Consider the following 27,455-nt stretch of genomic DNA (forward strand, 5'->3'; position numbering starts at 1 on the left):
GTCATTTGGTAAAATTTTCACTACCAAATTTTACAGTGCAAAATTAAAATGTGGCACTGGAATTAGAAATAACATTGTCTTACTGCTCAGTCTTAAATGAGCAGTGAAACTCAGATGCAGTTTTATTATTCTATAACAAAGTCTATTTGTTAATATTAGGTGCAACTTGACAATAAAATTGGAAAAGTATAAAATGTGCTGGAAATTGACCTTTTCCTTATTTCTCAGTCATCTGTCACACAAACTCTGTATTGGATTTATTCACTTTCCTGAAGTCTTTCTGCTGGTTTGGACTCAAACCTAATCCATCTGTTTGCAAGCAAACTGTTTCAAGTTTAACTGTATTTTGAGCTCTAAGGTTTGTGGGATTTCTCTTTTCTTTGTTTTTTTTTCTTTTCTTTTAAAATGATATGTATGTCACTCTACACTATTCTCACTCAACAGCTACACCTACACATCTCTCAAGATCAAGAGTTGTTGGGCTCTCACATTAGAATTCAAAACTGCCTTAAATTAATTGTTTCCATTGGCATTTATTCAAAGAAATTTATTTCTCCAGGATGGCCATGCAAAGGGAATGCAAAAGGGACACACCTACACCAGTTAGAAATGGAAAAGCTTTCTTGACATAAAAAAAAAGAACCAACAGCCAACCAAAACAAAACCACAGAACAAAACACTCACAGTGTTCAGGGCATATTTGCTCAATTCTCTCATTTCCAATTGTTATGAAGAGAACAGCCAGAGGGGTTTAGAGCCTCAGTCACTGTAAATCAGCACATTGGAACTGACTTTCTTACAGCTAAAAAACTTGGTGGATTCTGGCTCAGTATATTGCCAGTGGTTTCTATTACTGTTATTAAACAAATTCTCTAAGTCTATACAGTAACTGCTCCTTGTCAGCACTTTCAACTTCTATTCTAAAACAGGTTCCAAAATGCAAGTGAGTCTCTCTGTATTCTTGGACCAGATCAGCTGTCCCTGATAGAATACACCACCATTCACAGAAAAAAATGAAGTACATAACACACCTCTCACCTTCACAATATGTTAACTACACAACTGTTTTCATGCTCTAGTTCTTAAAGTTAACCATGTGACAAATTAGAAGCCAAAAAGGACAAGTTTTTTAGTAAGAACTACTAATGCAAACACATTCTTCAGAACTTCCAGTCCTCAGCTGAGATAATAAATCACATTTTGTTCAACAATGTTTGTGGAATTGTTCCATGCACAGAAAAAACACTTTTTCACACTCACCTCCTGGAGGCCTGACAATTGTTACAGCATCACTTATCAAGCTGCCCTGGCTGTTGGATGCATTCACTTGCACTGTGGAGTTAGAAAATAGAATCAGGCCTTTAATGGTACCCACACATTGAATTTCCTGCTGCTGCAGAACATCTGAGTATCATTTACCACAGAATAATGAGCGTTATCTGTTAGGAAAAAACAAGAAAGGGGGAGAAGAACAAATGTTAGACCTTGTGTCTGCTACATTTCAGTGCCTTTAGGAACTAAGTCTTATTCCTACTCAAAAGAAGACTTGCTGTTTATACCAATAACATACATACACACAAAATTTTGGCTATTGGGGAGAAAAAATATTATTCATCATTTCACCTGCTTTTGGCAACAGTTTATGGTACCTGTAAATCTTGGAAAATAAACCAACCAACACATGAAGCAACCATGCATTGCAGAGCTGACTGCTCTATACTGCAAACAGGAGCCAGCTCTCAGAAATTACTGATCTTCTAGAAAAGTTGTGTGAGAACTGCAGATTCCAAACATTAGTGTTAATTCTTGTGCCTGTGATACACTGGTAACAATTTCTGAATTCACTAGAAAAATGCTTCCCTTAGGAGTTTATAAGCTAACTCATTGCATAGAGCAGAAAAGCTCACCTGCAGTAACACCTGCTTTCCAGCATGGCCTGCAGTCCCCTCACAGATAAAAGGATTGGAAACATTGAGTTTATCAGTTGAAACCATCAGAGGACACAACAGCAACCTGCATGTCCTTTGCAACCTTTTAAGATCTCAAACTTAAGATAAGACAATATTCTGCCCTACAAAAATAAAGAAACCCTTTCCAAAATACCCAGTAAGGCTAGAAAAAAAAAGAAAATTGCATGTCAGGTAACAATTTTTTTCAAACCAATGAAGAGTTCCCTCACATATCTGAGAGCAAAGCTGAGCTCATTTAAAGATTAACCTGTATTTCAAACATATAAAGTCCTCTATAAATGGTTAATGTTATTACTACTGTTCATTCCATGGAGAGCTCTCACAGGGAAGTCAGAGGAAATTCTCTGTTACAAACAACAGCAGAATCACACAAGTCTAAGATCACAGGTATGAGAATAAGATTAAACAGTGTATAACTATTAAAACTATTGTAAGTGAAGTCAGGCATTGTCACAGGTAGCAGATTGAATATTCACATCTGAGTCCTCTACAAAACCTAGATAAGACAGAATTACAAAAACCCTAGAAAAGCAACGTTTTAATTATTTTTTAAGGGAAACTCCTTGGATTTACACATTTTTTTTCAAGTTTTAAATGAGCTGTTAGAATTGAAATGTTATTAAATCTGAAAACCGTTTTCCAATCTCCCCTATTTCCATGATGTGCTCTAACACGTGTGTGTGCAGCACATTTCAGTCCTGCTCACAGGACATTTTACCACAGATGAGGGATCTGGATTTTCTTCTGATTTGGGGATTCCTACAAACAATCTCTGATTTACTTACGGTGCAGGTCCACTCCATTCCATTATTTTGGTGTTCACAGAGTGGCACAAAGGGTGTTTTCAGTGATTCTTCTGGTAACAGATGACAAACTTATTTTCTGAGGTTTTGTGGAGGGGGGGCAGTTTTGTAAAACTCTTTGTAAACCTGCCTTGTAGCCCAGTTCCTTATTGCTCAAATTCTCCCTGGATGACACCGTGCCACAGCACCAGAGCACCCGGACAGACTCCAGCAGGGTGAAGGTGGGATGATTTCATGGAGCCTGATGGATTCACTTTGGATTTCACTCAAGTTTACACAAGCCTCAGACCCCGTTTTAGATACAGCAATGAAGGCAAAACTTCTTATCCTGCCAGAAGAACAACCACATTTCACACATTCCACACACAGAATCCTGCAGGAGCAAAGTTATTTTGTCTGACATCACTCTCATGGATCCAGGCTGCTCAACCAGCACCACAAAAATGCATCCACATTCCTTGAACTCAGCTCTTCAATTGTACATCCAACCCTCCTTCTGCACCTTTGTGAAACTGTCCCTGGCTGTGATTTGGGAGCAGATACAACCCAGCATACCTAGGTAGCCTCATCTCCTCGGATGGTAAGATTGATGGGGAGATAGACAACAGGTTAGCAAAGGCATACAGTGCTTTTGGAAAGCTTCATAAAAGAGTTTGGCGAAACAAATACCTGAAGAAAAGTACAGAGATCAGTGTTTACAGAGCCACAGTGCTGTCTACTCTCTTGTACGGATCTGAATCATGGGTCATCTACCACCACCAGCTGCGTCTCCTAGAACGCTTCCAACAATGTTGCCTCTGAACAATCCTAAACATCCACTGGTCAGATTATGTGACCAATACATCTGTTCTGGAACAAGCAGCAGTCACAAGTATTGAGGCCATGTTGCTGAGAACACAGCTGTGCTGGGCAGGGCACGTCTCCAGGGTGAAGGACCAACCACCCCCTCCCTAAGATCCTGCTTTATGGTGAACTTGCCACTGGCTGTTGCAAGAGAGGAGCCCCAAAGAGAAGATACAAGGACTCCCTGAAACAACATCTCAGCCTTGGCCATATTGATCATCATCACTGGTCTACTCTGACCTCCAGTCGGGAGGCCTGGAGACACCCCATCTATAACACTGCTGATGCTTTTGAGAATGCACGCAGGATCAACCTTGAGGAGAAAAGACAATGCAGAAAGAATCGTGTCCTGCAGAATATACCACCTAAGGAGTCTTTCTGCTGTACCTTTTGCAACAGGACATGTCTATCTCATATTGGCCTTTTCAGTCACCAACACTCTTGCAACAAACTTGGGTAGTGCCCTCCCCAAATCTTCGTTTGCAAAACCCAGCCATGATGAGTATTCTTACTGGATATAACTGTGATATATGTACATCTATATTTTTGCTCTAGCTCTGCTATTTGTTTTTCTTTTTCTCTCTGGGAAGTAAGCTTTTTCACTGGGTCTCGGGGACTTGGCGGGAAGCCAGGTCCAAACCTACACATGACTTCTTTGGGAGAGGCTGTGCTGGGGCCACGCTCCAGCCCTGAGCAGTCCCAGCTTTCAGGCAAAATCATGGCTGACCCCCGGGACCCCCATTGTCAGCTGGCCAGGAAAGTGGGATCCCGGTGTGCTACAGGGTGTGGTGGTGGGCCCCAGCCCTGCCCAGCACCACAGGGCCCCTCACTCACCCAGCTTGAGGGGCTGCATGGTGGTCACCTCATAGGAGGATGGAAGCTGCAGACCTGGAGAGCGGCTCTCCTGGGAAGAGCTGTCTTCCATCCAGGCCTGCCTGGGGCAGGCGGGGGGTCTCTTTTCCATCCTGTGTATCAAAGAACACAGGGGAGCCTGCCTACGGAGGGCGTCCGAATGGTGGAGTCAAACACCCTCGGGAAAAATGCTGCGGCCAAATCGCCTCAGGCAAAGCGCCTCAGGCAAAAGGCCTCAGCAAAAGGCCTCAGCCAAAAGGCCAAGGCAAAGTGCCTCGGCCAAAAGGCCAAGGCAAAACGCCTCAGGCAAAGTGCTTCGGCCAAAAGGCCTCGGCCCAAAACGCCTCAGCCAAACTCCGCATTCCCACGGGGCCACCAAGGGTCGTGGACAAGATGTGGACTGCAGTCGGGGGCTTCTCGCCAGCACCGCACTCCTCTCCTGTCCAGTCGCCGTCCTGACGGACACTGACCCACCGTGGGCCACGGTCGTGCTGAGCACACCTGCTGCAGTGGGTGTCACAAAGGGCCCCTCTGTGACATGCTGCCGGCTGCTAGCAACAGGTTCCAGTGCTTGTTGACATGGCACCTGACCCCAGCAACGGGTCCCAGGGAGCCACCACGCAGGTTGGAACAGGCAGGGTGTCCCTGGGGACACAGGCCTGCCTCAGCCCTTGGCACTCAGCTGCCCTCAGGGTAGCTCCAGGTCCCACCTTGCTCTCGTGTCTCCTCGGGACATCCCAAGGAGTCCCATGTTCAGACAGCCCTGTGTGCCCCCAGGACATCCCTTTCCTGTCCCCACACTGCAGAGCCTGGCCTCTGAGCCCTTCAGTCACAGTAAATGCATAACATCTGCTCAAGCTTAACAGAAACCATGGTTTTTGTCACCTTTTCTCTTTCTCCCACTGACCAGCAAGAGCTTTGCCCCACTCAACAGCTCTTCCAGCACCAGGCTGCTCAGGAGCCCTCCCAAGGCCTTTGCTGCACCCCAGGCCCCTGCGCGGCACCCCGAGCTGCCCCTGGGGTGGCTGAGTGACCCTGCCAGGCTGGTGGAGTCCTGGGGGTACTTAGGGCTGAAGGGGGGAGGATGGCACCCAGGGGGATCCAGCTGGAAGGGCCGGGATCCTCAGCATGCTGGGAGCTGTCATCTGCTGGCACAGCCCAGCTGAGCGGCCGCATTGGTCCATCTGAGGGGCCAGGAGCTGTAGTCCTGCTGCTCTTGCCTCAGTTCTGTGTCTCTTCTACAAAATCAGACCAAAGAAGCCCCCAGAAGCCCAAAGGGCCCTGGAACAGCCCCTCTCTGACAGCCCCAGAGGTGCCCTGGAGCCACTGCCCAGTGTGACCTCGCTCAGGCACCTTCAGAGCCCCGCTCGGCCCTGGGGGGCTGGTGTGGGCATCCGCGCTGCCTGGGGACAGCCAATGGTGACAACTGGCAGTCCAGGAAAGACGTGGGTAAGGCTATCTTGGCAAAGAGTCCCCCCACTTTGAATTTCCATCCCATCCCCTCAGGACTTGTTCATTTTCCCTTCCCGGCCCTCCAGGCCTAGAACTCTTCTCATCCCACAAGTCCTCTCTGAACCCTCTCTTGTGCTGGGGCTGCCTCAACCTGGACCGTTTGTCCCCTCAGCACCCTAAGGCACCTTTTGATGTGCTCCAGAGGCCACAGTTTGTCCCCTGATCCCCACAGTACCCCTTCATCCCCCTCCCTCACCCTTCCTTGGAACCTCATGAGCCCTCCCTTGACCCTCGAGGGACACAAAAGCCCACGGTTTGCTCTTCTGCAGCCAGGAGAGGCCTCTTGGCCACAGTCCCACCACAGGACTCCTCCACCTGCCCTGCAGCTGTCTTCAGGCCAGATCATACAATCACAGAACCATTTAGGTTGGCAAAGACCTGCAAAATCATCGAGTCCCAACTTACACCCATCCCCACCTTGTCCACTAGAGCAGAGCACTGAGGGAATGCCATGTCCAGTCTTGTCTTGGATACCTCCAGGGATGGGGATTCCACCAGCTCTCCGGGCAGCCCCTTCCAATGCCTGACAACCATTTCCATCAAGAAAAGCTTCCTCATGATCACACACAAAGCCTCCTGAGGCCTTCAGTGCACCCCAGGCCCCCCAGCAGAAACCACCCTGCCAGGGCTTTCCATGCCACAAGTGTAATACAGAGCTCTTCACTCATTTCCAGCTTCAAACTCTGGAGCCCCAGCACTTCCCAGGAGCTCTGGGATCCTCTGCAGCCCACTCAGGGCTGAGTGTTCCTTCCTGATTCCATCCTTCTATGCCTAGGGGGTCCACCGGAGACCCTTTGAGGCCGCACAGCTGCAATGCAGGGCTCAGTGGGGCATTTTGGGGTACCGGAGATGCAATTTGGAGTCCACCAAGGAAACGTGGGACTCTGCAGCTACAATTCAAGGCCTGTGGGGATGGTTTGGGATATCAGGAATGAAATTTGAGGCCCCCTGCAGAAAACTAAAGGGCTCTGTGCCTGAAGTTTGGGGAAAGTGGGGGATTTGGGTCCTGCAGCTGTGACATTCCCTCGGGGAGACAGCCAACCCCCGTAGCCACACTCAGCCCAAACCCCCCCCAGACCTGCCACCCTCCATCTCCCAGAGCTGCTGACACATCCCACTGCCCAAAATAAGCATGATTGCCCCCAAAATGCCACCTCAGCAGGCCCGGGGGGATGGACTCAGGGAGGGGAGGAAGCCCAAGCTGCTGTGGGGGAAGTTTGAAGGCAGTGGTCATGATGTGGGACAATCTGGAGTCTGGCAATGTCTCCGGGTGACCTCCTGGTCCTGTGGTAGCTGCAGCACAGGGCCTACTGCTGTGCCACCTCCTGGGGTGCTGGGCCTGGGAGGACACAGGGGTCACAGAGTCGGGCACTGTGTGGGGACACAGGGATAACTGTGGCTGCCCAGGCTGGAGAAGAAAAGGTTTTGGGGTGACCTTGCAGCCCCTTCCAGTGCCAAAAAGAGGCTCCAAGGGAGCTGGAGAGGGATTTTGGACGAGGGCCTAGAGTGACAGGACAAGGGGAATAGCTTCACACTGGCAGAGGGCAGGGTGACATTGGCAGTGGCCCTGAAATGGGGTGAGAAGGCTCAGGCAGCAGCTTGTCCTTTAGCCAAGGTGGCTTCTCCCGGGGAAAGCCCCATCCAGGGCTCAGCTTGTCCCACAAGCCTGGGGCCAGGGGTGCTGAGGGGGGAGCGTCCCGCTGCCTGCGGGACAGCCCAGGAAGGACACGGTCGGCTCGGCACACTCAGCACCACGCAGCTGAAGGACACCAGGGCTTTGGGCACGTTGTTGCAGCTTTATTCATCCCCAGTCCTTTAGCCAAGGCAAGCTGCACCTCTGCCGGGCTCACAGCCAGCAGCAGCGCAGTGCTCGCAGGAGGCCTCTTGGTCTTTGCTGCACGAAAGGACTCCTCAGAATGGAGGCTGTCCGAGCTGCCAGGGAGCTGACAGAGATGTCCCAGTCTCTCTCCAAGGGCTGAAGTGCTGTGACAGAAAGAAACAGAACCCAGATAAAACCCCCCATCTGCAGAGAACCTCTGGATTCCCAACAGACCGCGCTCCCCACTCACCGCTCAGGATGTCAGCCTGACTCTCCGTGGTCTGCTCCCTCAGGCGCCGTGTGATGAGTCCTGGGCACAGAGCTCCATTAGCCCCTGCTCCCCAGCCTGCTCCCAGCAGCAGGGTCCCCAGACCTACCTCCTCCCCCTCAGCAGGGCTGAGCCCAGGAGTCCCCAGAAGCTCAGGGCAGTGGGACTGAGCAAGGCAGTCACCAAGCCCCGCTGCGTGGGCAAGGCTGGCAGAGGGAGGCAAGGCCCTACCCAGGGTGACCGGGGCTGGGGTAGCCCCAGGACTGCCCCTCGTTGCTGGGGCAGCAGTGGCACAGGGGCCAGGCTGCCCCAGAGGCACCGCAGGGGCTGGCACTCACCAATGAACCTGACGGCCGCCAGGCGCACGTTGGCCTGAGGGTCCTGCAGGTAGGGCAGGCTCTGGTGGATGAAGTCTTCAGCCCTGCTCCTGCTGTTCTGAAGCTGCAGAGAGAACAAGGCATGTCTCTCCAGGGCTGTCACTGGGGCAGTTGGCTGGAGCAGTGCCTCCCGCCAGCACCTCCTGGGACGGAGAGGCCTCCCCTCCTGTTGGCTACAGGGAGGGGACAGGGGCCAGCAGAAGAGCCCCTGGGGCTCTGTTCTTGAGGGCAGCAACAGGGATGCAGCTCCAGGCTCTGCCCAGCTGCAGAGCCCCCAGCCCAGACATGGGATGGGAGCAGCCCTCCCCCAGCTCGGGCCCCTCAGCTTGTCCTTACCAAGCACGCTCCAAGCTCCCACAGCCGCTCTCTCTGCAGCAGGTGCTTGAGCGTCTTCCACTTCAGCAGCTCGGCGGCAGCAAGAAGGGCTTCCCTGGAGGCCTGCAGGACAGCATGAGCTGAGAGATGGCCTGGGGGCCTGGGCAAGGAGACATCTTGGCTTTGTTCCTGGGGGATCCTGCCTTTAGGAATCTGGGACATGCCCTAGCCCAAATGTCTGGGAACCTTTTGGGGACAACGCTGGGGGACAGGCGTGGAAGCTCAAAGGCCTGGCCTCTGACACAGCCTGTGGGGATGCCCCTGCTCAGGCCGTGGGAGTCAGGGGCTGCTGCCGAGCCCTGCAGGAGCAGGCAGGGCAGGTGTTGTACAGGGCCGTGCCAGCTTCTTTGGCTGTGCTGGGGGAGCGTTGCCCACTGCCAGCTGCCCTTGCCCCGATGCCCAGGAGCCCTGGGGGTGTCAGCTCAGCCCTCTGTGTGTCAGGGCTCAGCCTTCAAACCTGTACCTTGGCCACGCTGGGGACCTGGTCACTCATGCGGAAGAGGAGAGGCACCAGTGCTCGCCACACCTCCTTCCTCATCCTCTTCTCATCCCTGCGGACCACCAACTGCAGCAGCTCTGTGAGCATGCGGATGGAGAGCTCTCGCAGCTCGCTGCACTCCTGGCAGGAAGCAGGAAAAGGGAGCTTTGCAAACAGCAGCTCCCTGCCCACAGTGCAGAGGGCCGTGATCATGGCTGCGGGGAGGGCAGCGGCTCCAGCCTCACATCCCAGAAGAAGCAGCACTGGGCTGCACGGCCCAGAAGCCATCCCAGGAGAGCCCAGGGGAGCAGAGCTGGCTCCAAGTGCTGCTCGCAGGGCTGGGCTGCAGGGCAGCTGTCATTGCCCAGTGCCCATCTGAGGGGCTCAGGCTCCACATCAGCCTTACCGAGTCAAAGAGGGGCAGGAGCCTCCCCACAAGCTGCACAGCAATGAAGCTGGCCTTGGTCTTCTTCAGCTGACGCAGAACGTTTCGCAAGGCCAGCAGGATCTTCATCTTGGCATCTTCGCTGCCAACTTGCAGGATCTTCATCATGCCCGGCAGGAAGAGTTCAATGTTTCTTGCCTGTAGAGAGAAGAGATGTCCATTGGGTGAAGAGGGCCGTGCCTGAAAAGCTCCCCAGGCAGCCACCCCAGGCCCCACCGTGGCAGGGAGGGCATTTGGAGCAGTCACCCCACATTGTGAGTCCCAGGCCAGGCCAAGCCACTGCTTTCCACCCAGCCCCAGCCCCCGTTTGCCGACAGGGCTGCCCCTGACACCGCCCTGCTCACCATCTCAGCTCTCTGCGACAGCCCGACGAGCCCTTCCAGCAGCAGCCTGGCCGTCCTCACGTTTGGACAGCCCTGATGGCTCTCGAGGTCGGGCTCATCAGCCAACTCCTCCCACTCAGCCTTCCTGGAGGATGACTGCAGGAGCAAACAGAGCCATGAGGGGCTGGCAGAGCCTGCGGGGTTGGTGGGAGGGGACCAGGGCCTTTGGTGGTCACTCACAGCCATGGGCTGGGTGCGGGGGCCTTCTGCGGAGCAGCGGAAGCACTGTCTGTGCAGTAGGTTGGCAAAGCCCTCCAAGATCTTGGCCAGTGTCTCCGGCATGGAGGACATCAGCTCCCACAGCTCCGGCGCAGTGCTGGAAGGCAGAGCACTGTCAGCAGGGCTGCCTCAGCCACAGTGCTGTGGCCTGGAGCAGCCCCCCAGAACCTGCCCCTTGGAGCCCTGGCTGCACGTCCCCGGGGGCCCTGCCCGCGCGGGCAGGACGGGGCTGAGGGCGTGTTCCCCGTGGGGCTGGAGCACCGTGCTGGCTCTGGGCTGGCTGGGCCAGCTTTGGCTGCTGTGAAGCAGGGCTGGAAAGCATGGGGGGATGGAGGGGCTGACTCTGCAGGCTGTTCTGCAGCATTCCTTGGCTCTGGCAGCCAGAGAGTCTCGGGGTCCCTCTCCCCACAGGGAACAAGCCCACCCTCAAGGCCATCAGGGCCAGTACCTGTCTCCTTGAAGAGCTGCCTTGCACAGGAGGATGACCACTGTGGTGGGGTACAGGTTGGTCATCAGGCGAAGCAGTGACTCCGCTTTCTCCCACGCTGCCTGTGTGCTGCAGTATGGCAGGCTCTCAAGGATGCTGCTGACTATCTTGGGTGCCTGCAGGGAATACAGGTGAGGATGGCACTGCCCCTGGAGTGCAGCCATGTGCTCAGTTGCCCTTCCCATTCCTCTCTGCTGCCTGGAGGTGGCTTGGGGGGCCCAAGTCCCCTGTGCTCGGGAGGGAGGGATGCAGGGAGGAACAAGGCCCAAGAGGGCTGAAGGGCACGACAATGCAGCCACAGGTCACTTACGTCCGTCAGCCAGACGTCCGGGTCCTCCAAGGCCACATCCAGCAGGCTGCTGGGCACCTGCTGGTCGAGGATGCTGGCATCTCCCATGGCCTCGATGGCCACGAGGATGACATCCGTCCTCTCGTGGGACTGCAGGTATTTTCCAAAGGCCTATGGCAGCAAGGAAGGAAGACACGTCACGCTGAGTGCCCTGACGGTGCTGCTTGGCTGAGCAGCTCGAGCGGCCCTGGTCGGACGTGCCCACCACTGCTGACAGCAGTGCCCACAGCAAAGCTGGCAGCAGTGCCTGCAGTCCCTGCATGGCAGAGGATGAGCAGAGAGGGCCCTCCTGCTGGGGGAGGAGGGCTCATGGGTACAGGTTGCTGGCCCCACCGAGAACCAGGGACTTGCTGGTGGCCAGGAGCACTGGAGCTCCTGCTGGGGCTGAAGCTGCTGCTGGGCCACTGGAGTGCAGCCCTCGTGCTGTCCCTGCTCAAGGATGGCAGGAACCCTCTCCCCAGGGAGCTGAGTGCACGCCAGCCCCACTGCTGCGGGGTCCTTTGGCTCACAGCAGTGCCCTGCTGGTGCCACGGACAGGAGTCCCAGTAAGGGCACAGCTCCTTACCTTGGCACAGTCCCTGGGGCTCAGAGAACACAGCACGGAGGTGGTCACAGCTTTCCGGTGGACTTGGCCTGCTCTGTCCTTTAGCCTGGATTCAACTAAACACCGGGGCAAATACACAAGAGTCAGGAAGGCAGAGCAGCTTTGCCAGTAAGCTCACCAAACTGCCCTGGCATCTGCTGGCAAGGGGGCAGGACAGGAGCAGTCCAGGATTTTGGGAGGGCATCAGGAACAGCTTCTTGCTACAGGCACTGGAGGGACCAGCCAGGGTGGGGGATCTGCTCTTCCCCACCAGGCTTTGGGACAGGGAAGTCAAGAGGGGCTTTGGCTGTGGGACCCACAAACCAGCAGGCTGCAAAATCCTGAAAGGAAGGGGAGGAAGGAGAGCAGCAGCAAACAGATCCTGGCCTTGAGCAGAGCGCTCAGGCTCTGCAGCAAAGTGGCAGCTGGGAAGCTCTGGGAAGCAGCTGGGAGGGGCAAAGGGGGTCAGGAGATGTCTGTGTGCAGAGTAGATGAAGCCCAGCACTGCTCTGCCTATTTTACTTACAGATGAACTCAGCCAGGGCAAAAAGAGCATGGAAAGCTGCACAGCTTGTCTGCTCCTCAGAGAACCGGAAAAGGATGAGACGCCCCAGCAGCTTTCCTAGGAGAGGGAGCTGGATCTCCCCAGAGCAGACAGGTCCAGCAGTGCCTCTTCTGACGTTGGCATGGGCCTGGATGAGGGAGGCATGAGCAGAAGGGCTGAGGGCACAAAGGTGGTGCCAAAGCCCCCCTTTCGAGAGTCTGCCCAGGGCTGGATTCCTGGGGAGATCAGGTTTTGCAGAGCCCTGCGTCCCCGTCTCTCAGAGCAGCCATGTGGGCAGCAGCCTGGGCATGGAGAGCAGCAGGGATGGGGGCAGGGCCTGGCTGGAGGGGGCCTGGTCCTTACCTGCAGAGTGGAACAGTCGGACAGCACACAGGCCAGCACATCGATCCTTGCCATGGCCCTCTCCCTCACAGCCTCTCTCTCGGATCTGGTGAAGTCCAGCAGCAGCTGGGACAAGAGAAGCAGCGGGTGAGCCCTGGGAGCAGACTCCAACACCAGCAGCAGCACAGCTCCACTCCTGGGCTGCACTCGCCCCATCCCTCAAGGCTTCCTCTCCCCTCCAGCAAAGCCTGCAGTGGGGTGTCTGCCCCTGGATTCCCACCCAGGTCGGGCACAAAGGCCCCAGAGCCAACCTCATGGCCAGGCAGGAGGGCAGGTGCCACCCTCTGCAGCCCCTGTGCTCCACAAGAGCCTGGGGCCTGCCCCTGCTTCCCCACAGGAGGTGGGCACCCTCCCTGCAGGGCACTCTGCCTGTTCAGCACTGCTCTGGGCACCACTCAGTCAGGAGTGGGCAAACCCTCCCCTCCAGGGTGAGGAACAGCTCTGGGACTCCCCCCCTTTTTGCTTGTGCCAGACCTCCAAGATGCCCTGCAGCTCCTCGCTGACTCGAGAGGCAGGAAAGCTGAGCACCATTGTCCTCAGCATGCTGTCCATGGAGTTCAGGGTCTGCAAGGAACACAGAGAGCAATGGCAGTCATTCTGCTGTTCCTCCCAGCCCCAGGAGAGGCATCTGAACCCCCCGTGCCACAGGAGGAGGAGAAGGATGCCCACACTTCCCGGGAGAGACATGGGCATAGACAATCTGCGAGGGCAGAGCAGCCTGTGGCACGGGATGCAGCCAGGCCCACGGGAAGGGGACAGAGGCACGAGGGGGGAAGTACCCTGCCCTGCCTGGTATCCCTGCTCCTGTGGCAGCATGGGATAGCCAGGGAGCAGGCCAGAGGGGCTGGAGGCCCCTGGAGCTCCCCCAGCACTTACCTTGATGTAGAGGGCAAGGTCCTCTTTTGGCATTTCCTTCTCTGCAGGCAGCCAGAAGACACTTGAGAAACACGCATGGAGGAGGTTTTTGGCTTTGCCCTCCAGCGCTGTGTCCACCAAGCTGCAGGGAGAGGGCAGGACACTGGTTGCATACGGGTGCTGGGAGCAGCCCCTCGACAACTCGTGCGGGTGGCATCAGACCTCTGGGCCAGGGGGTCTGTGACGGATGGGCAGGTACCTCAATTTCTCCAGAGCCAGCATGGAAAGATGCCGAAGGTCTGTGCACAGCTGGTCCCTTGGCTCTTCTTCCAGCAGCGCCTGCAGAGCAAAACCGGGATGGCACCTGCTGGCAGCTGCCAGCACCCAGGGCCTCCAGTCCCTGACCCGCCCAAGTGCTGTCCACACAGGCTGCCTGTGCCAGGGGGCTTTGCTCCCTTCGCCACATTGCCCAGAGTGCCCTCACCTTGATGTTCTCTGCCAGCTGGTACATGTCGCAGAACAGGTCCAGGCCCTGGGTCAGGCCGTGGTTCAAGGCGCTTCGGCACAGCACGGAGATGCTCCGAAGAAATGTGGCCTTGTCTCTCTCCTCCTGCCAGCCAGGGGACAGAGACACAAACATGGATTGTGAGTGGGCGGACACAGCCAGCGGGACCGCAGCACTGGGGGTGCAGTGCCCTGTGGGAGAAGCAGCCCTGCCCTGCCAGCACCCCTCCAGCAGCCTGGCAGCAAAGCCCCTGCCAGCAGACAGCAGCACAGCCGCCCTCCAGCTGGCTGCAGTTACCTTGTTGGGGCTGGTGACAAAGGCCAGGATGGAATCAACAGCTTCCTGCTCCTCCTTGTAGATGGGCAACCAGCTGGAATCTAAGGGGTGAAAGAGCAGGGAGAGCTGCAGAGGGTCCAGCGAGAGGAGGGAGCAAAGGATATCTGCCCTCCACCCAGCTCTCTGCCCACTGCCTTGGCACAGCCTTCCCTTGCAGCTCCTGGCTGGAGGGTGCCCGGCAGAGGAGCTGCCATGCCTGGGAAAGCCCCAGTGCCCCAGGCTGAGGAAGGCAATGGCAGACAGGCAGGAAAGGCCCAGGCTCCCACAGCACGGCTGCCTCCTGCCAGCCCAGCTGGCCCTCGCTGCCCACAGCCCAGAGCCCCTCTGCCCTGTCCTTCTTTGGGAGAGGCTGTGCTGGGGCCACGCTCCAGCCCTGAGCAGTCCCAGCTTTCAGGCAAAATCATGGCTGACTCCAGGACCCCCACTGTCAACTGACCAGGAAAGTGGGATCCCGGTGTGCTACAGGGTGTGGTGGTGGGCCCCAGCCCTGCCCAGCCCCACAGGGCCCCTCACTCACCCAGCTTGAGGGGCTGCATGGTGGTCACCTCGTAGGAGGACGGAAGCTGCAGACCTGGAGAGCGGCTCTCCTGGGAAGAGCTGTCTTCCATCCAGGCCTGCCTGGGGCAGGCGGGGGGTCTCCTCTCCATCCTGTGAATCAAAGAACACAGGGGAGCCTGCCTACGGAGGGCGTCCGAATGGTGGAGTCGAACACCCTCGGGAAAAATGCTGCGGCCAAATCGCCTCAGGCAAAGCGCCTCAGGCAAAAGGCCTCAGCAAAAGGCCTCAGCCAAAAGGCCTCAGCAAAGTGCCTCAGCCAAAAGGCCAAAGCAAAGTGCCTCAGCCGAAAGGCCAAGGCAAAGTGCCTCAACCAAAAGGCCTCAGCAAAAGGCTGCAGCCAAAAGGCCTCAGTAAAGTGCCTCAGCCCAAAGGCCTAGGCAAAGTGCCTCAGCCAAAAGGCCTCAGCAAAGTGCCTCAGCCCAAAGGCCAAGGCAAAAGGCCTCAGTCAAAAGGCCAAGGTAAAGTGCCTCAGCCCAAAGGCCAAGGCAAAAGGCCTCAGCCAAAAGGCCAAGGCAAAGTGCCTCAGGCAAAGCACCTCGGCCAAAAGGCCTCAGTCCAAATGCCTCAGGCAAAAATGCTTCGGCAAAACGCCTCAGCAAAACGCCAAGTTCCCACGGGGCCACCAAGGGTCGTGGACAAGATGTGGACTGCAGTCGGGGGTTTCTCGCCAGCACCGCACTCCTCTCCTGTCCGGTCGCCGTCCTGACGGACACTGACCCACCGTGGGCCACGGTCGTGCTGAGCACACCTGCTGCAGTGGGTGTCACAAAGGGCCCCTCTGTGACACGCTGCTGGCCGCTAGCCACAGGTCCCAGTGCTTGTTTACATGGCACCTGCCCCCAGCAACGGGTCCCAGGGAGCCACCACGCAGGCAGGAACAGGCAGGGTGTCCCTGGGGACACAGGCCTGCCTCAGCCCTGGGCGCCCAGCTGCCCTCAGGGTATCTGCAGGCCCCACTTTGCTCTCATGTCTCCTCGGGACATCTCAAGAAGTTCCATGTTCAGACAGCCCTGCGTGCCCCCAGGACATCCCTTTCCTGTCCCCACACTGCAGAGCCTGGCCTCAGAGCCCTTCAGTCACATTAAATGCATAACGTTTGCTCAAACTTAAAAGAAACCATGGCTTTTGTTGCCTTTTCTCTTTCTCCCACTGACCAGCAAGAGCTTTGCCCCACTCAACAGCTCTTCCAGCACCGGGTTGCTCAGGAGCTCTCCCAAGGCCTTCGCCGCACCCCAGGCCCCTGCGCAGCACCCCGAGCTGCCCCAGGGGTGGCTGAGTGGCCCTGCCAGGCTGGTGGAGTCCTGGGGGGGCTTAGGGCTGAAGGGGGAGGATGGCACCCAGGGGGATCCAGCTGGAAGGGCCGGGATCCTCAGCGTGCCGGGAGCTGTCATCTGCTGGCACAACCCAGCTGAGCGGCCGCATTGGTCCATCTGAGGGGCCAGGAGCTGTAGTGCTGCTGCTCTTGCCTCAGTTCTGTGTCTCTCCTACAGAATCAGACCAAAGAAGCCCCCAGAAGCCCAAAGGGCCCGGGAACAGCCCCTCTCTGACAGCCCCAGAGGTGCCCTGGAGCCGCCTGCCAGCCCAGCTGTCCCTCGCTGCCCACAGCCCAGAGCCCCTCTGCCCTGTCCTTCTTTGGGAGAGGCTGTGCTGGGGCTGAGCTCCAGCCCCGAGCAGTCCCAGCTTTCAGGCAACATCATGGTTGACCCCCGGGTCCCCCGTGGGTCGGGAAAAATACACAGCTCAGGGGGGGCAACCCCTACAATAAATATCACAAGTGGCCCTTGTTTTTCTGCTTTGCTCAATCCCGGAAGTCGCTGCTGCAGCAGGCCCGTGTCTGAAGTTGCTCTTTCCAAGTCTCGTAGTCCTGGTGTTCACCTACAAAAAATTGATGAATTTAAAAAAAAAGAAAAGATGTGGCAATGCTGTTCATGAAGCCTTCAGCAGTCACCAAGAGTTCTGTTCTGCAGAGATTTCAACTATTTCCTAAATTCCACACTCGTGGCTTCAGGCCATGACTTGCCAGAGCAGTCCCAGAGCTGGCCACTGCCCAGAGATGCCCTGGGGCAGCTCAAGTGCCCAAGTGGGACAAGTGGCCCAGGGTGTGTGGGAGCCCTTTGGAGCAGGAGCTGGTGGGCAGGAAGGGCCCATCTGGGGAAGGTCAGGGAATCCCCCCCTGCAGCCCTGCTGCCCAGGCTGAGGAGGGTCCTCTCCAGCCCAGCAGCACATTGTGTGCCCCTGGGGGCTGGGCTGCCAGGGCTGTTCCCAGGAACTGACTGGCCAAGGTGAGGAGTGTCAGAGACTGAAATGGTTCATGACTGTCCCGGGTTAAAAAGGGTTTTCCCCTGGAGTTGGAAAGTGGTTAACCCCAGGAGGTGGTATTCTTGGTGTTGACCCAATCAGCACCCCTGCAAAATTAAACATATCACAACAGACCAGAAAAGAAGAGATTACGTAGCTGAAAGAAGAGCAGCAGTCTTGGTCTGAGACCACGAGGAGAGAGAGGGGTCAGGGAGCCCCGCTGGGGGCCAAGACCCCCCAGCCCCCCGGCTGGGGCTGTAGAAACTTGGAACAGTGTTAAACTGGGCCGAGTACTGTGGCCAAGAGCCGAGGGAGTTTTTCTCCACTGTGAGTGGGCAGCAGGAGCGGCGGCAGAGACAGCACCGGACAGAGAGCTGTGGCTGAGAGCCAAGAAGACAGTCAGCAGGAGTGAGGTGGCACAGAGCCAAGCTGAGAGACACAGAGATGCCCGACGGAGAGACAGAGCACCAGACTCAGCAGAGACTGTTTGGGGTGAGCCTGGCTTTATTTCTCCAAACCCTTTGAGACCCCTCTTGGCAGGAGGGGGTGGACTTCCACCTGAAGGGAGTCCTGAAATGCAGCAGCAACTAGAGAGAGAGAGAGAGAGAAGCTGAGAAGCTCAGAGATGTCCTGGAGCTGGAGCAGGACAGCCAGGAGGAATGTGGAGGGGGGAAGAGGCCTTCCTGCCCCCCTTCGCCATGCTGACAGTGAGACGGAGCAAAGGAGCTCTGCTAGAACACTTGGGGCAAAAACTGAACTGAAAGCCCTAAACGTTCTGACTCAGGAGGAACTTGAATCCCCTGAGGAAGGGACTGTCAGGGGTGCCCAGTACGCCGTGATATGACTGTGGAGAGGTGAGCCTTGTCCCTGCTTTCGCAGTCCACGGGAGAGAGACCAGCTGGAGCTGAAGGGCCGAGGGGTGAGAGAAGCCCCCTGTGTTGTAATGGAGAGAGAGAGAGATTTTCCAGCTACGACAAATCCAGCTATGATTGCTGCCTTGAAGAGGAGAGACACTGCTGCCCTGAAAGTGGAAAGCATCTTTTCATCTTCCCTTCAGAACTTTTATTGGAGGGAAAGGAGGGATTTGATCTAATGTAAATATATTGCTTTTCCACAGGATAGTTAGAATTGTGTATATAATGTATTATAGTATTTATTTGTGTAAGTAATAAACTGTAATATAATTCCTTTCCCCCCATACTGAGCTGTGTTTTGTCTGAAAACCCTCTCACACTGAAACAAACTGGGGGGGGGGCTAGGACTTGGAAATTGGATTTTTGAGGGTCTCAAACTGCCACAATGATTTATGCATTCTAGGACTGCCAAGGCACTTTTGCAGGCTGGGAAGAGGCAGCTGAACCCATCCCCCCTGCCAGTGCTGCTGAGGGTGTCAAGCCCTGAAAAGGTGAGAAGAGCCGTGTTTACCAGGCCCCTCATGGGAACTCTGCGCAGGCCCAGCAGACCTTGGAGGCTCGAGGCACGGCCCGGGACACCATCCATGGATATAATAACTCATAACTTCTTGGAGTGTGGGGGCTTCCCTCCCCCACCCCCAACGGATCAAGGCCCCCACTTCAACTGACAGACATTGGAGCGGCAACTCCCAAGTTCCATCTCTGGACCCCGTGGGTGGTGACTACAGACATCTTTCCACTCTCAGCTTTGCTTTCCCTTACTCTCCCTCACCCTTATCCTGCCTTTCCCTTATGCATTTTCCCTAAAGGTTACCTTTATGCCATATTGCTGTAGATGAGAGATAGAGATGATAACACCCAAAATGGCAACATACCTGTTTACCTTTGAAATAAAATTGTTCTAAAATAAACCCTACTTATATGTTTTCATACACCAATTATTCGGTCTCATTTCACTCTAATCCACCCCAAGGGATTTATTAATAAGAACCTGGTTACCTCCCCCTTTCTGGGGTGGGTGGTAACAGACCCCTTGTATCAAGATGTTCTACCTGGAAAAGAATCTGATGGGAGAATGCAAGCACTGCAAACTCTCTGTGGGGAGTTACTGCTGGTGCCAAGGGGTTGGTTTAGTGTTGAATTGTGCCAAACCCAACCTGGTTCCCCAACCTTCCAACACACATGCTGCTTTTGGAAGCAGAGTTTGACAGATCAGCTGCTCACTGGCCTGGGAATATGTGACTGGAGATCCATCACTGGATAAGCATAAAAGCCCAGGGCCAACTTTCCTAGAGGAGATTCTTCCACAGACTTTGTTGAAGTGTATGGAGCTTCTGCTGTGAAGCAGGGACAGCTCTTGATGGTCACTGCCCAGGGGGTAAAATAAAGAGAGAGCTCTGCCTTGATTTATTTCTCTCAGACCCCACCGGGCCCTCCCCGCTTCCTGCCGGGATCGGACACCGCCGGCGGCCCCGGCCCTGCCGGGCTCCATCAGCCTGAGCAATTGCTGCCAAGGAGGGGCCGGGGGCTTCCTCTTGGCCTTCGTCTCCCTGGCGCTGGGGCTCGGCTTCTACCTGTGCCAGAAGGTGAGGGGGGTCCCAGGGGGTCATGTGTCCCCCCAGAGCATCTGTGCCCCCCCGGGGACCCCCCACCCCGCTGTCACCCCCTTTTCTCTCCCCACAGAGCTCCTGAGCCAGCGGCGGCCACAGCCCCTCCCCGGGGCCTCGGGCCCAGCCTGGACCCCTCCTGTCCCTGTGAGGATTTTGGGGGGGTCGTGTGTCCCCCCTCCCCTGCTGTCACTCTGCCTCCGCCCGGCTGCTCCCAGTGATCCCACTAAAGCTTCCCAGTTCTCCCCAGTCCTGGTTATTCGGGGGTAGTTGGGGGGGGAGGCGTGGGGTGACCCGGAGGGAGGAGCCGAGTTTGGGAAGGGCAGAAGTGGCCCCGGGATGGATCGGGAATGGGGACCCCTCACTGTCCCCTCGTGTCAACCCACTCTAGGGGAGCTTTGGGAGGGCACCTGCCCCTCAATACAGCACCCAGCTCACCCCAAAAGGTGCTGGGACCCCACCAAAACATCCGCACAGCCTCTCAAGGATCCCCAAACACACTCAAAGCCGACCCAGGACCCCACCCAACCCCTTTTCTGGGGGGACTTCTCTGGGCACTGGTGGTGCTGAGAGTCCCCCTGGCTGCGGGAGAGGAGCTCTCAGTGAGTAGGGGGTGGGAAGGGGGAGGTCGGTGGGAAAAGGGGGGTCAGAGGGGATAAAGGGGTGCTGGAAACCCAAACTGAGTGAAAGGAGAGTGGGACCTCCCAAAGGTGGGGGGGGAGGGGCTCGAGGTTTGGGGGATGATGGGAAAGGGTAAGAGAGGTCAGAAGAGTGGGAAGAGGGGAGGGTGGCACCCCCAAACTGAGCATGAGGGGGCTGGGGAGTGGGGGATGATATGGAAGGGGTAAAAGAGGGGGGAAAAAAGTAGGGATTGGGACCCCAAAAGGGATGCTGGTTGGTCTGGGGATTGAGGGGACCATGGAAAAGTGGAAGGAAGAGGGGGAAGGGTGGAAAAGGGAGGGTGGTCTGGTGGGTTCAGCGGTCCCATGGGGGTCTTTGGCACCAGGTTTTGGGAAAGGGAGTGGTTCTCCTGAGATCCCAACTTCCTGTGAGGTGCTGGGGGCTGCTGGATCCAATCTCAGCCATGAATCTTGCCAACATTTTAAATTTAGAGGAATTAGAGAGTTGTGACTGAAACACTTTTGTCCCGCAGGTTTTAATGATGGCAAATCAGATCTATTGATAGAAATGAGTTATTTAGGGTTACAAATGATCAGACAAAAGATCTTCATCAGAATTATTTATTGTACAATACAAACACTAAAACTACCAGGAGTACAGGATAAGATAGGACAGTGCTCTACACTAAAGCAATTGTTGAAACAATTCTACTCAAGCTGGCACAAAAGCAAGAATTCTTAATTAGAGATGGATGGAACTCCCCCAGACCAACGCTCATGGGGAGATCTCTGCTCTCAACCTCCAGCAGTGACACTGGGGGGTCCCCAGCCAAGGAAGGAATCTCCACACTCCCCCCAAGAAGGGTCCTGTTGGAAGAAGCTGTCCTTGGGAAAGGGGACTGGTCATTTCTGGTCGAAAGGGATGGACTGACAGTCCTTGAACTCCAGGGGTTGCCTCCCCATCATGGGGTAAATTTGGGGTGGAAGCAGCGGCCGAAGCTCTTCCCACAGTTGGGGCACTCACAGGGCTTCTATTACCCCGGTGGGTCCGTTGGTGTCTGGTCAAGTTAGAGCTGTGGGTGAAGCTCTTCCCACACTCCCCACACTTGTAGGGCCTCTCCCCTGTGTGGATGCGCCGGTGGGTGAGGAGGTTGCCTTTCCGCTTGAAGCCCTTCCCGCAGTCGCTGCAGCGGAAGGGCCTCTCATCCGTGTGCGTCCGCTCATGCCTGCGGAGATGTGAGCTGGTCTGAAACCTCTTCCCACATTCCCCACACGTGTAGGGCCGTTCCCCAGTGTGGATGCGCCGGTGGGTGAGAAGGTGGGAGCTGTTCCTAAAGCTCTTCCCACATTCCCCACACATGTAGGGTTGTTCACCAGTGTGGATGTGCTGGTGTCGGATCAGGTGGGAGCTGTTCTTGAAGCTCTTCCCACATTCCAAGCATTTGAAGGGTTTCTCCCTGCTGGGAGGCTGCTCAGGGACCACCAGCTCAGAGCTCCCCCTCAAGCTCCGGCCGCCTTCCCGGCACAGGCTGGCTCTTTCCTCCTCAGAGCACCAAGGGATGGCTTTGGAGCCCCTCCTGCGGGGGGATCTCCGGCCCTTTTCCTCCCCGCTGCCTTCCTGCGCCGGGGAGCCCTTCAAAACGGCCTCTCCCACCAGGGTCTCACGGGGGGATTTGTCCTCCGCGCTCTCCCTCCTCAGCTCGGGGCCTGGGGCAGGAAGCAAGAAGGACAGGCAGGGGATTTGCCTCCGGCCCACAGGGAAGGCCAAGGACATCCCCCCAACTCCGGCCCCGGCAGGACGGCGGCGCCAGCGGGGTTGTCCTGCAGCCGGGGCCATGCTGGGCTGACAGAGCCAGCACAACACCCGCCCAAAGGGACACTGACTTCCTCCTCACCTGCCTGGGGGGCCCAAGGCATCTTCCTCTTCCTCGCAGCCTCCTCCTCCATCCGCCCAAGCTTTGGGAAGGACAAATCCTGATGGGGGGAAAACAAGGGCTGAGCGCGTTGGCTTGGGGGTTCCTCCTGCCCAAGTCCATCTCTAGAACTCACTGGGCATCCTGTGTCCATAAAAACCTCCAAAACACCAAGATTTAGCCCAGAAAAACCCAAATCATCAACATTCAGGCAAAAGCCTATAAGAAAGAGTGAGAAGACTCCTGCCCCCCCAAACTGAAAAAAGTTGAGATTCACCTAAAAAATACTCTAAAATATGAAGATGAGCCCAAAAAAATTCTCCTAAGATTTCCCCTTCTCTGGTTTCCCCCCTTTAGGGTTCAGAGAGTCTCTCCTGTCTGGGATGCTGGGGGTTCTACCTAGAAGATGCTGGGAGTGTTGGGGGTCCCAAGGCTCCCTTCTCCTCTGATTCTTGCCTTCGGGATACTGCATTCCCAGAAATTCCCCCTCTCCAGGTTCTCCACTTTGTTGTCCTAGGGGATCCCAGGGGTCCCCACTGTCCAGGCTTCCCCTTCTCCGTGCCCCCCCTCACCAGGCTTTCAGGAGCCCTCTGAGAGGGCACTGGGAGGGACTGGGGGGGAACTGTGGCACACTGGGGGGCACTGGGGAGTTACTGGGGGATACCAGGACACATGGGGGGACACTGGCAGGTTACTGGGCCATACTGGGGGTTACTGGGTGCTCACTGCAGGATCACTGGGCCATACTGGGGGGCAGTGGAAGGTCACTGGGATACACTGGGTGGTCACTGAGGGGGTTACTGGGCCATACTGAGGGTAACTGGGAGGTCACTGGGATATACTGGGGGCACTGGGATCCCCTTACCCGGCTGTGGTACATCTCCCCCTCTGGATTTTGGGGGGCATCCCTAGGAGCCCTCCCCTGGGGGCTGGGGGACCCCTTGAACCCCATTGCTGGGCTTTAGGGGACCCTGTAAAATCCTTTCAAAACCTCTGAAATCCCCCTTCGACCCATCAAAACCTTCTCCAGGTCCCTTCAAATCCCCTCAGAGATCTCATCCCTCCCCAGCACCCCCCAAACCCTCTCAGTGACCCGCAAAACCCACCTGGGACCGCTCAAGCCCATTCAGGGACCCTCAATCCCCCCCACGGGCCCTCCAAACCGTCTGGGACACCTTAAACCCCCCAGAGACCCCAAAACTGCCTCAAGGTCTCTGCAAAGCCTCCCAGGAACCCCAAACCTCCCCAGAGAGCCCCAAAGCCCACCTGGGACACCCCAAATCTCAGAAAACAAAACTCCCATCAGAGCCTCCCAAAACCCTCCAGGGACCTTCAACCTCCCCCCCGAGTCCTTTCAGGGACCCCTCACAACGTTCCCGGGAACCCTCGAACCCCCCCGACAAACCATCCCGAGCCCTCCAGCCTTTCCACCCACAGCCGCGCTCCCCGCAGCCCCCGAGGGGATCCCCAGACCCCGCTCTCGCCGCCCCCCCCGCCAACTCACCCAGCGAAGTGCAGCGGCCGCAGGCGAGTCCTCCTCACTCCCGACCACGAGGCCAAAATGGCGCTCGCTCCGCGCGCCCTCCGCCTTTACAGACCCGCCCCGCAGCCAATCAGCGCGCGGCCACGGCCCCTGCCCGCCCCCCGCCTGCGCGGGGCATTGTGGGAGTTGTAGTCTTTGCGGCGGGGGAGGATCGGGCATTTTGGTTTTTTGTTTTTCTGTCTTCTTTTATTTTCTCTTTTTTCTTTCTTTCTTTTCTTTCTTTTTTTTTTCTTTCTTCTTTCCTTTTTCTCTTTTTTCTTTCTCGTTCTTCTTTTTTTCTTTGTTCTTTTTTTTCAAATTTTTTCCTGTTTTTTCTTTCTTGTTTTCTCTTTTTTCCTCCTTTTTCTTTTTTTTTCTTCCTTTTCTTTGTTTTTCTTTTTCTTTTTTTTCCTTTTTCCTTGGTTTTTTTACATTATTTTCTATCAGTTGTACTTTCAAGGAAGATTTATACTCAGATCAAAACAATCTCCAGGTACATATCCTGCCACAACAGATAATCTGCCATTGTTCCAGGTTCCTGAGAATTTCCCAAGATCACAAACACTGAGACATCAAGGGTGGAAGTGAAGCAACTTTATCCTGTCCCTTGCCACAGCCTCCAATCCACACCCAGCCCTGGATTTCTGCAAAGCCGCTGGGCAGGAGCAGGAGATGGAGCTGGTGCTCGGCGGGAGGGGTAGCAACAACAAACCCGTGTCTTTGGAACAGGGGAAGGAATTTAGTGCTTGAGGGGTTACATTCCACAGGCTCCCCTGGGGATCAGCTCATGCTTGGACAGTGAGAACAGCAAGAACATTCCTAATAAAAATGCCCGAGGGAAGGGAGCGGAGGGGGAGCAGGGGCAGGAAAAGGAAGCAGAGCGATGGAAGATGGGCTGGGGCGGTCGGGGCTGGTGGAAGGCAGGCTGGACAATGCCTTGTTTGGTCCAGCAGCTGGACCAGCTCCAGGGCAGGTGTCGGGGCAGCCTCTGCCACAGGGACATGGACAAACAGACCCTACAAAAGCTCTCAGAGGGGTTGGGGGCTCTGGGCGGGGCTGCGCTCTCGCCTCAAGCCAGGATATCCCAGGGCAGTGGAACAGCAATTCCTGTCAGCTCCCAGCAAAGATTATTGGGGTTTGCACTGGGGAAATATTGACGCTCCAGCTTCTTCTTCTCTTTTTAGAACTTTGAGCTTGCAGTTGGGTAGAAGGGCTGGTGAGGGAGTGGGAAGAGACCCACTGAGGGACACATTTCATCCCTCAGTTAGATGGAGCTAAACCCCTGATCTTGCTTAGGAATAGCTGCTGATGCTCAGTTGTCTTCTTTCCCTTCTGCTTTAGTGGGATATTACATTTCACTGCAGTATTGGTGATAGAATGGTATGTCAGCTGGAATGGTTTGGTTCTTACAGAAATAAACACATTTTAAGGAAGGTATTTTTACATAGATGAGGTCTCCAAAAAACAAAACAAAAAAACCCCCAAAGGTAATACAAGTGCAGAATAAAGTGAAGTTTGGAGTTCTCTTTTTAATTCTTGGGTAGAAAAGCCATCCCAGTTAGGGACAGCAATTTATTGCATTGTTGAAAAAAAACCAACCAACAAACAAAAACAGAAATCTGACTTTGTTCTCTTTCAGATTTGTTTTTGATCATAGCAATCCTTCTAGTGAAAAGGGCTAATTTACTCTTTCTAGAGGAATGTTTTAAGTGTGATTATCACAATATCACAGCTGCTGAAAAGGTCTAAAATAGGACATTGACCTTGAACGTGTTCCTGCGTTTAGGATGTGGTGCTTAACATTCAAGAAACAATAGAACTGCAGCACATTTATTAAGGTATCATCTCAAAATGTTCACTCTTGCTCTGTAAAGACACTCCACAAGGATTGTAGAAAGCTGGCAGTATCCCATGAAGTACATGTGGTATTTTATCAGTGTAAATATAAGATTATATTATATATATTTTTATATATATTATATATATAAATACTTATATTATATATAAGATTTTCAAGATTTCTGTTGGCAGTACTCCATAACTAAAGTAAGTTTTCCCTTTGGTTCTGCACTAATTTATGATTTAATTTTTACTGACATTCCACCAGTCATATTATTAGCTTCACCAAATGAAAGGGAAATAATCCTGTATTAATTAAAGAGAGCAACTGAATTCCCTCAGTCATCTTATCCTTGGCTGTCTGGGACAGTGATGCACTTTAGCTTCCCTAAAGAAACTTCCACCAAAAAAGAGCTTTGGGTGATAGTGAGAGATCCATATTGAAGGGTGTGCCTGAATTATCTTTAGGGAGGAGACCTTTTTTGGTGGGTGACAGGCAATGTGCCTGTGGCTCTTTTTTTCTTTCTGGGTTATTTTTCCCTTTCTTTTTGTCAGAGGCTTTGGAAAAGCTGTTTTGTCAAGAGAATAATATTCATTTATAGCCATGTGAACGGTTTCTATCCTATACCAGTGAAGGCAGTCACCTAAATACCCATACCCATGCCTTTGAAAATAAAACAAGAAGAAAATATGGAGTATTTGTTTGAGACCAGATAAACTGAATGTAGTTCAGTAACATGGAAAGGCAATTGCTGTTATTGCACAGAGACATTTCTTTCTATGCTGGAACTGAGGGGAGCAGCAAAATCTAAAAGCCTTGCTCTGTGTCTTTGTGAACACACTGTGGGTAAGTTCAAAGGAGCATTCAGAGATTGTGTTGTGTGAGCCTTTTTCCCTCAGATCAAAACAAGGAGTAATTATTGCTAAATCCAGCAGATGACTTTTTGACTTTATTCCCAATCACTGATTAAGGAAACATAACTCAGAAGTGATCTCACTCTGTGCTCCAGTGACATTAACATTAGAACAAGATTGTCACTGTCTACTGGTCTCCTGTGCTCCTCACTGGAAGGCACTTGGTGCACCCCTGGATATCCTGCTAATGAGGTAAAAAACTAACCCTTCTAAAGTTCCAGATTTTCCTCACCTGTTTGGACACAGTTGGACAAACTGGACCAAGTTAGTACTTGAAAGCCACCTGCTGGATTTAGCATTAATTACTCCTTGTTTTGATCATAGAGGAAAAAAGCTCACACAACACAATCTCTGTGGACCCAACAGAGAAAACATCCCCAGGGTCTTGTTAGAGCACAAACCTGCAAACAGGGATGACAGGTCAGAGAATCACAGAATCATCAAGGTTGGAAGAGACCTTCCAGATCTTCTAGTCCAACTGTCAACCCAGCACCACCAGAATCACCCCTAAACCCCATCCCAAAGCTCTACATCCAGATGCCACCTGAATGCTTCCAGAGACTCCACCACCTCCCTGGGCTACTTGTTCCGATGCCTGAGCACTCTCTCAGGGGAAAAAGGGTTTTTGAATATCTAATATGAACCTTGTCCGATGCAATTTAAGGCCGTTTCTTCTCTTCCTGTCACTAAAGGCTTTGCAGAAGAGACCAACCCCCACCCCACTAAAACCTCCTTTCAGGTCATTGCAGAGAGCAATGAGGTCCCCCCTGAGCCTCCCCTTCTCCAGACTCAACCAGCCCAGTTCCCTCAGCCGTCCCTCAGCAGACATGTTTTCCAGAGCCTTCCCCAGCTCCGTTCCCTTCT

General features: G+C 54.6%; 2 protein-coding genes and 1 pseudogene across 2 annotated transcripts in view; 1 reads left to right on the plus strand and 2 right to left on the minus strand.

The window, feature by feature from the left end:
* LOC127474810 (uncharacterized) overlaps positions 1 to 27,455 on the plus strand; it is a 1,039,526-nt gene that overhangs the window by 972,153 nt on the left and 39,918 nt on the right. The window contains 1 exon segment of the mRNA XM_051796115.1: positions 2,127 to 2,141. Within this exon segment, the coding sequence (XP_051652075.1) occupies positions 2,127 to 2,141 (15 nt within the window).
* LOC127474816 (zinc finger protein 850-like) overlaps positions 1 to 27,455 on the minus strand; it is a 454,983-nt pseudogene that overhangs the window by 125,565 nt on the left and 301,963 nt on the right.
* LOC127474939 (maestro heat-like repeat family member 5) lies at positions 7,709 to 10,066 on the minus strand. Its single transcript, XM_051796273.1, has 6 exons — positions 9,704 to 10,066; positions 9,283 to 9,438; positions 8,781 to 8,882; positions 8,406 to 8,508; positions 8,050 to 8,109; positions 7,709 to 7,963 (listed from the first exon to the last, which is right to left on the minus strand). The coding sequence occupies exons 1-6, from the start codon at positions 9,848 to 9,850 to the stop codon at positions 7,827 to 7,829; spliced, it is 705 nt and encodes a 234-aa protein (XP_051652233.1). The 5' UTR covers positions 9,851 to 10,066; the 3' UTR covers positions 7,709 to 7,826.

The sequence above is a fragment of the Manacus candei genome, unplaced genomic scaffold (genome assembly GCF_025592945.1).
Source record: "Manacus candei isolate 608988 ecotype Guabito, Panama unplaced genomic scaffold, ASM2559294v1 h1tg000045l, whole genome shotgun sequence".
Lineage (NCBI taxonomy): Eukaryota > Metazoa > Chordata > Aves > Passeriformes > Pipridae > Manacus > Manacus candei.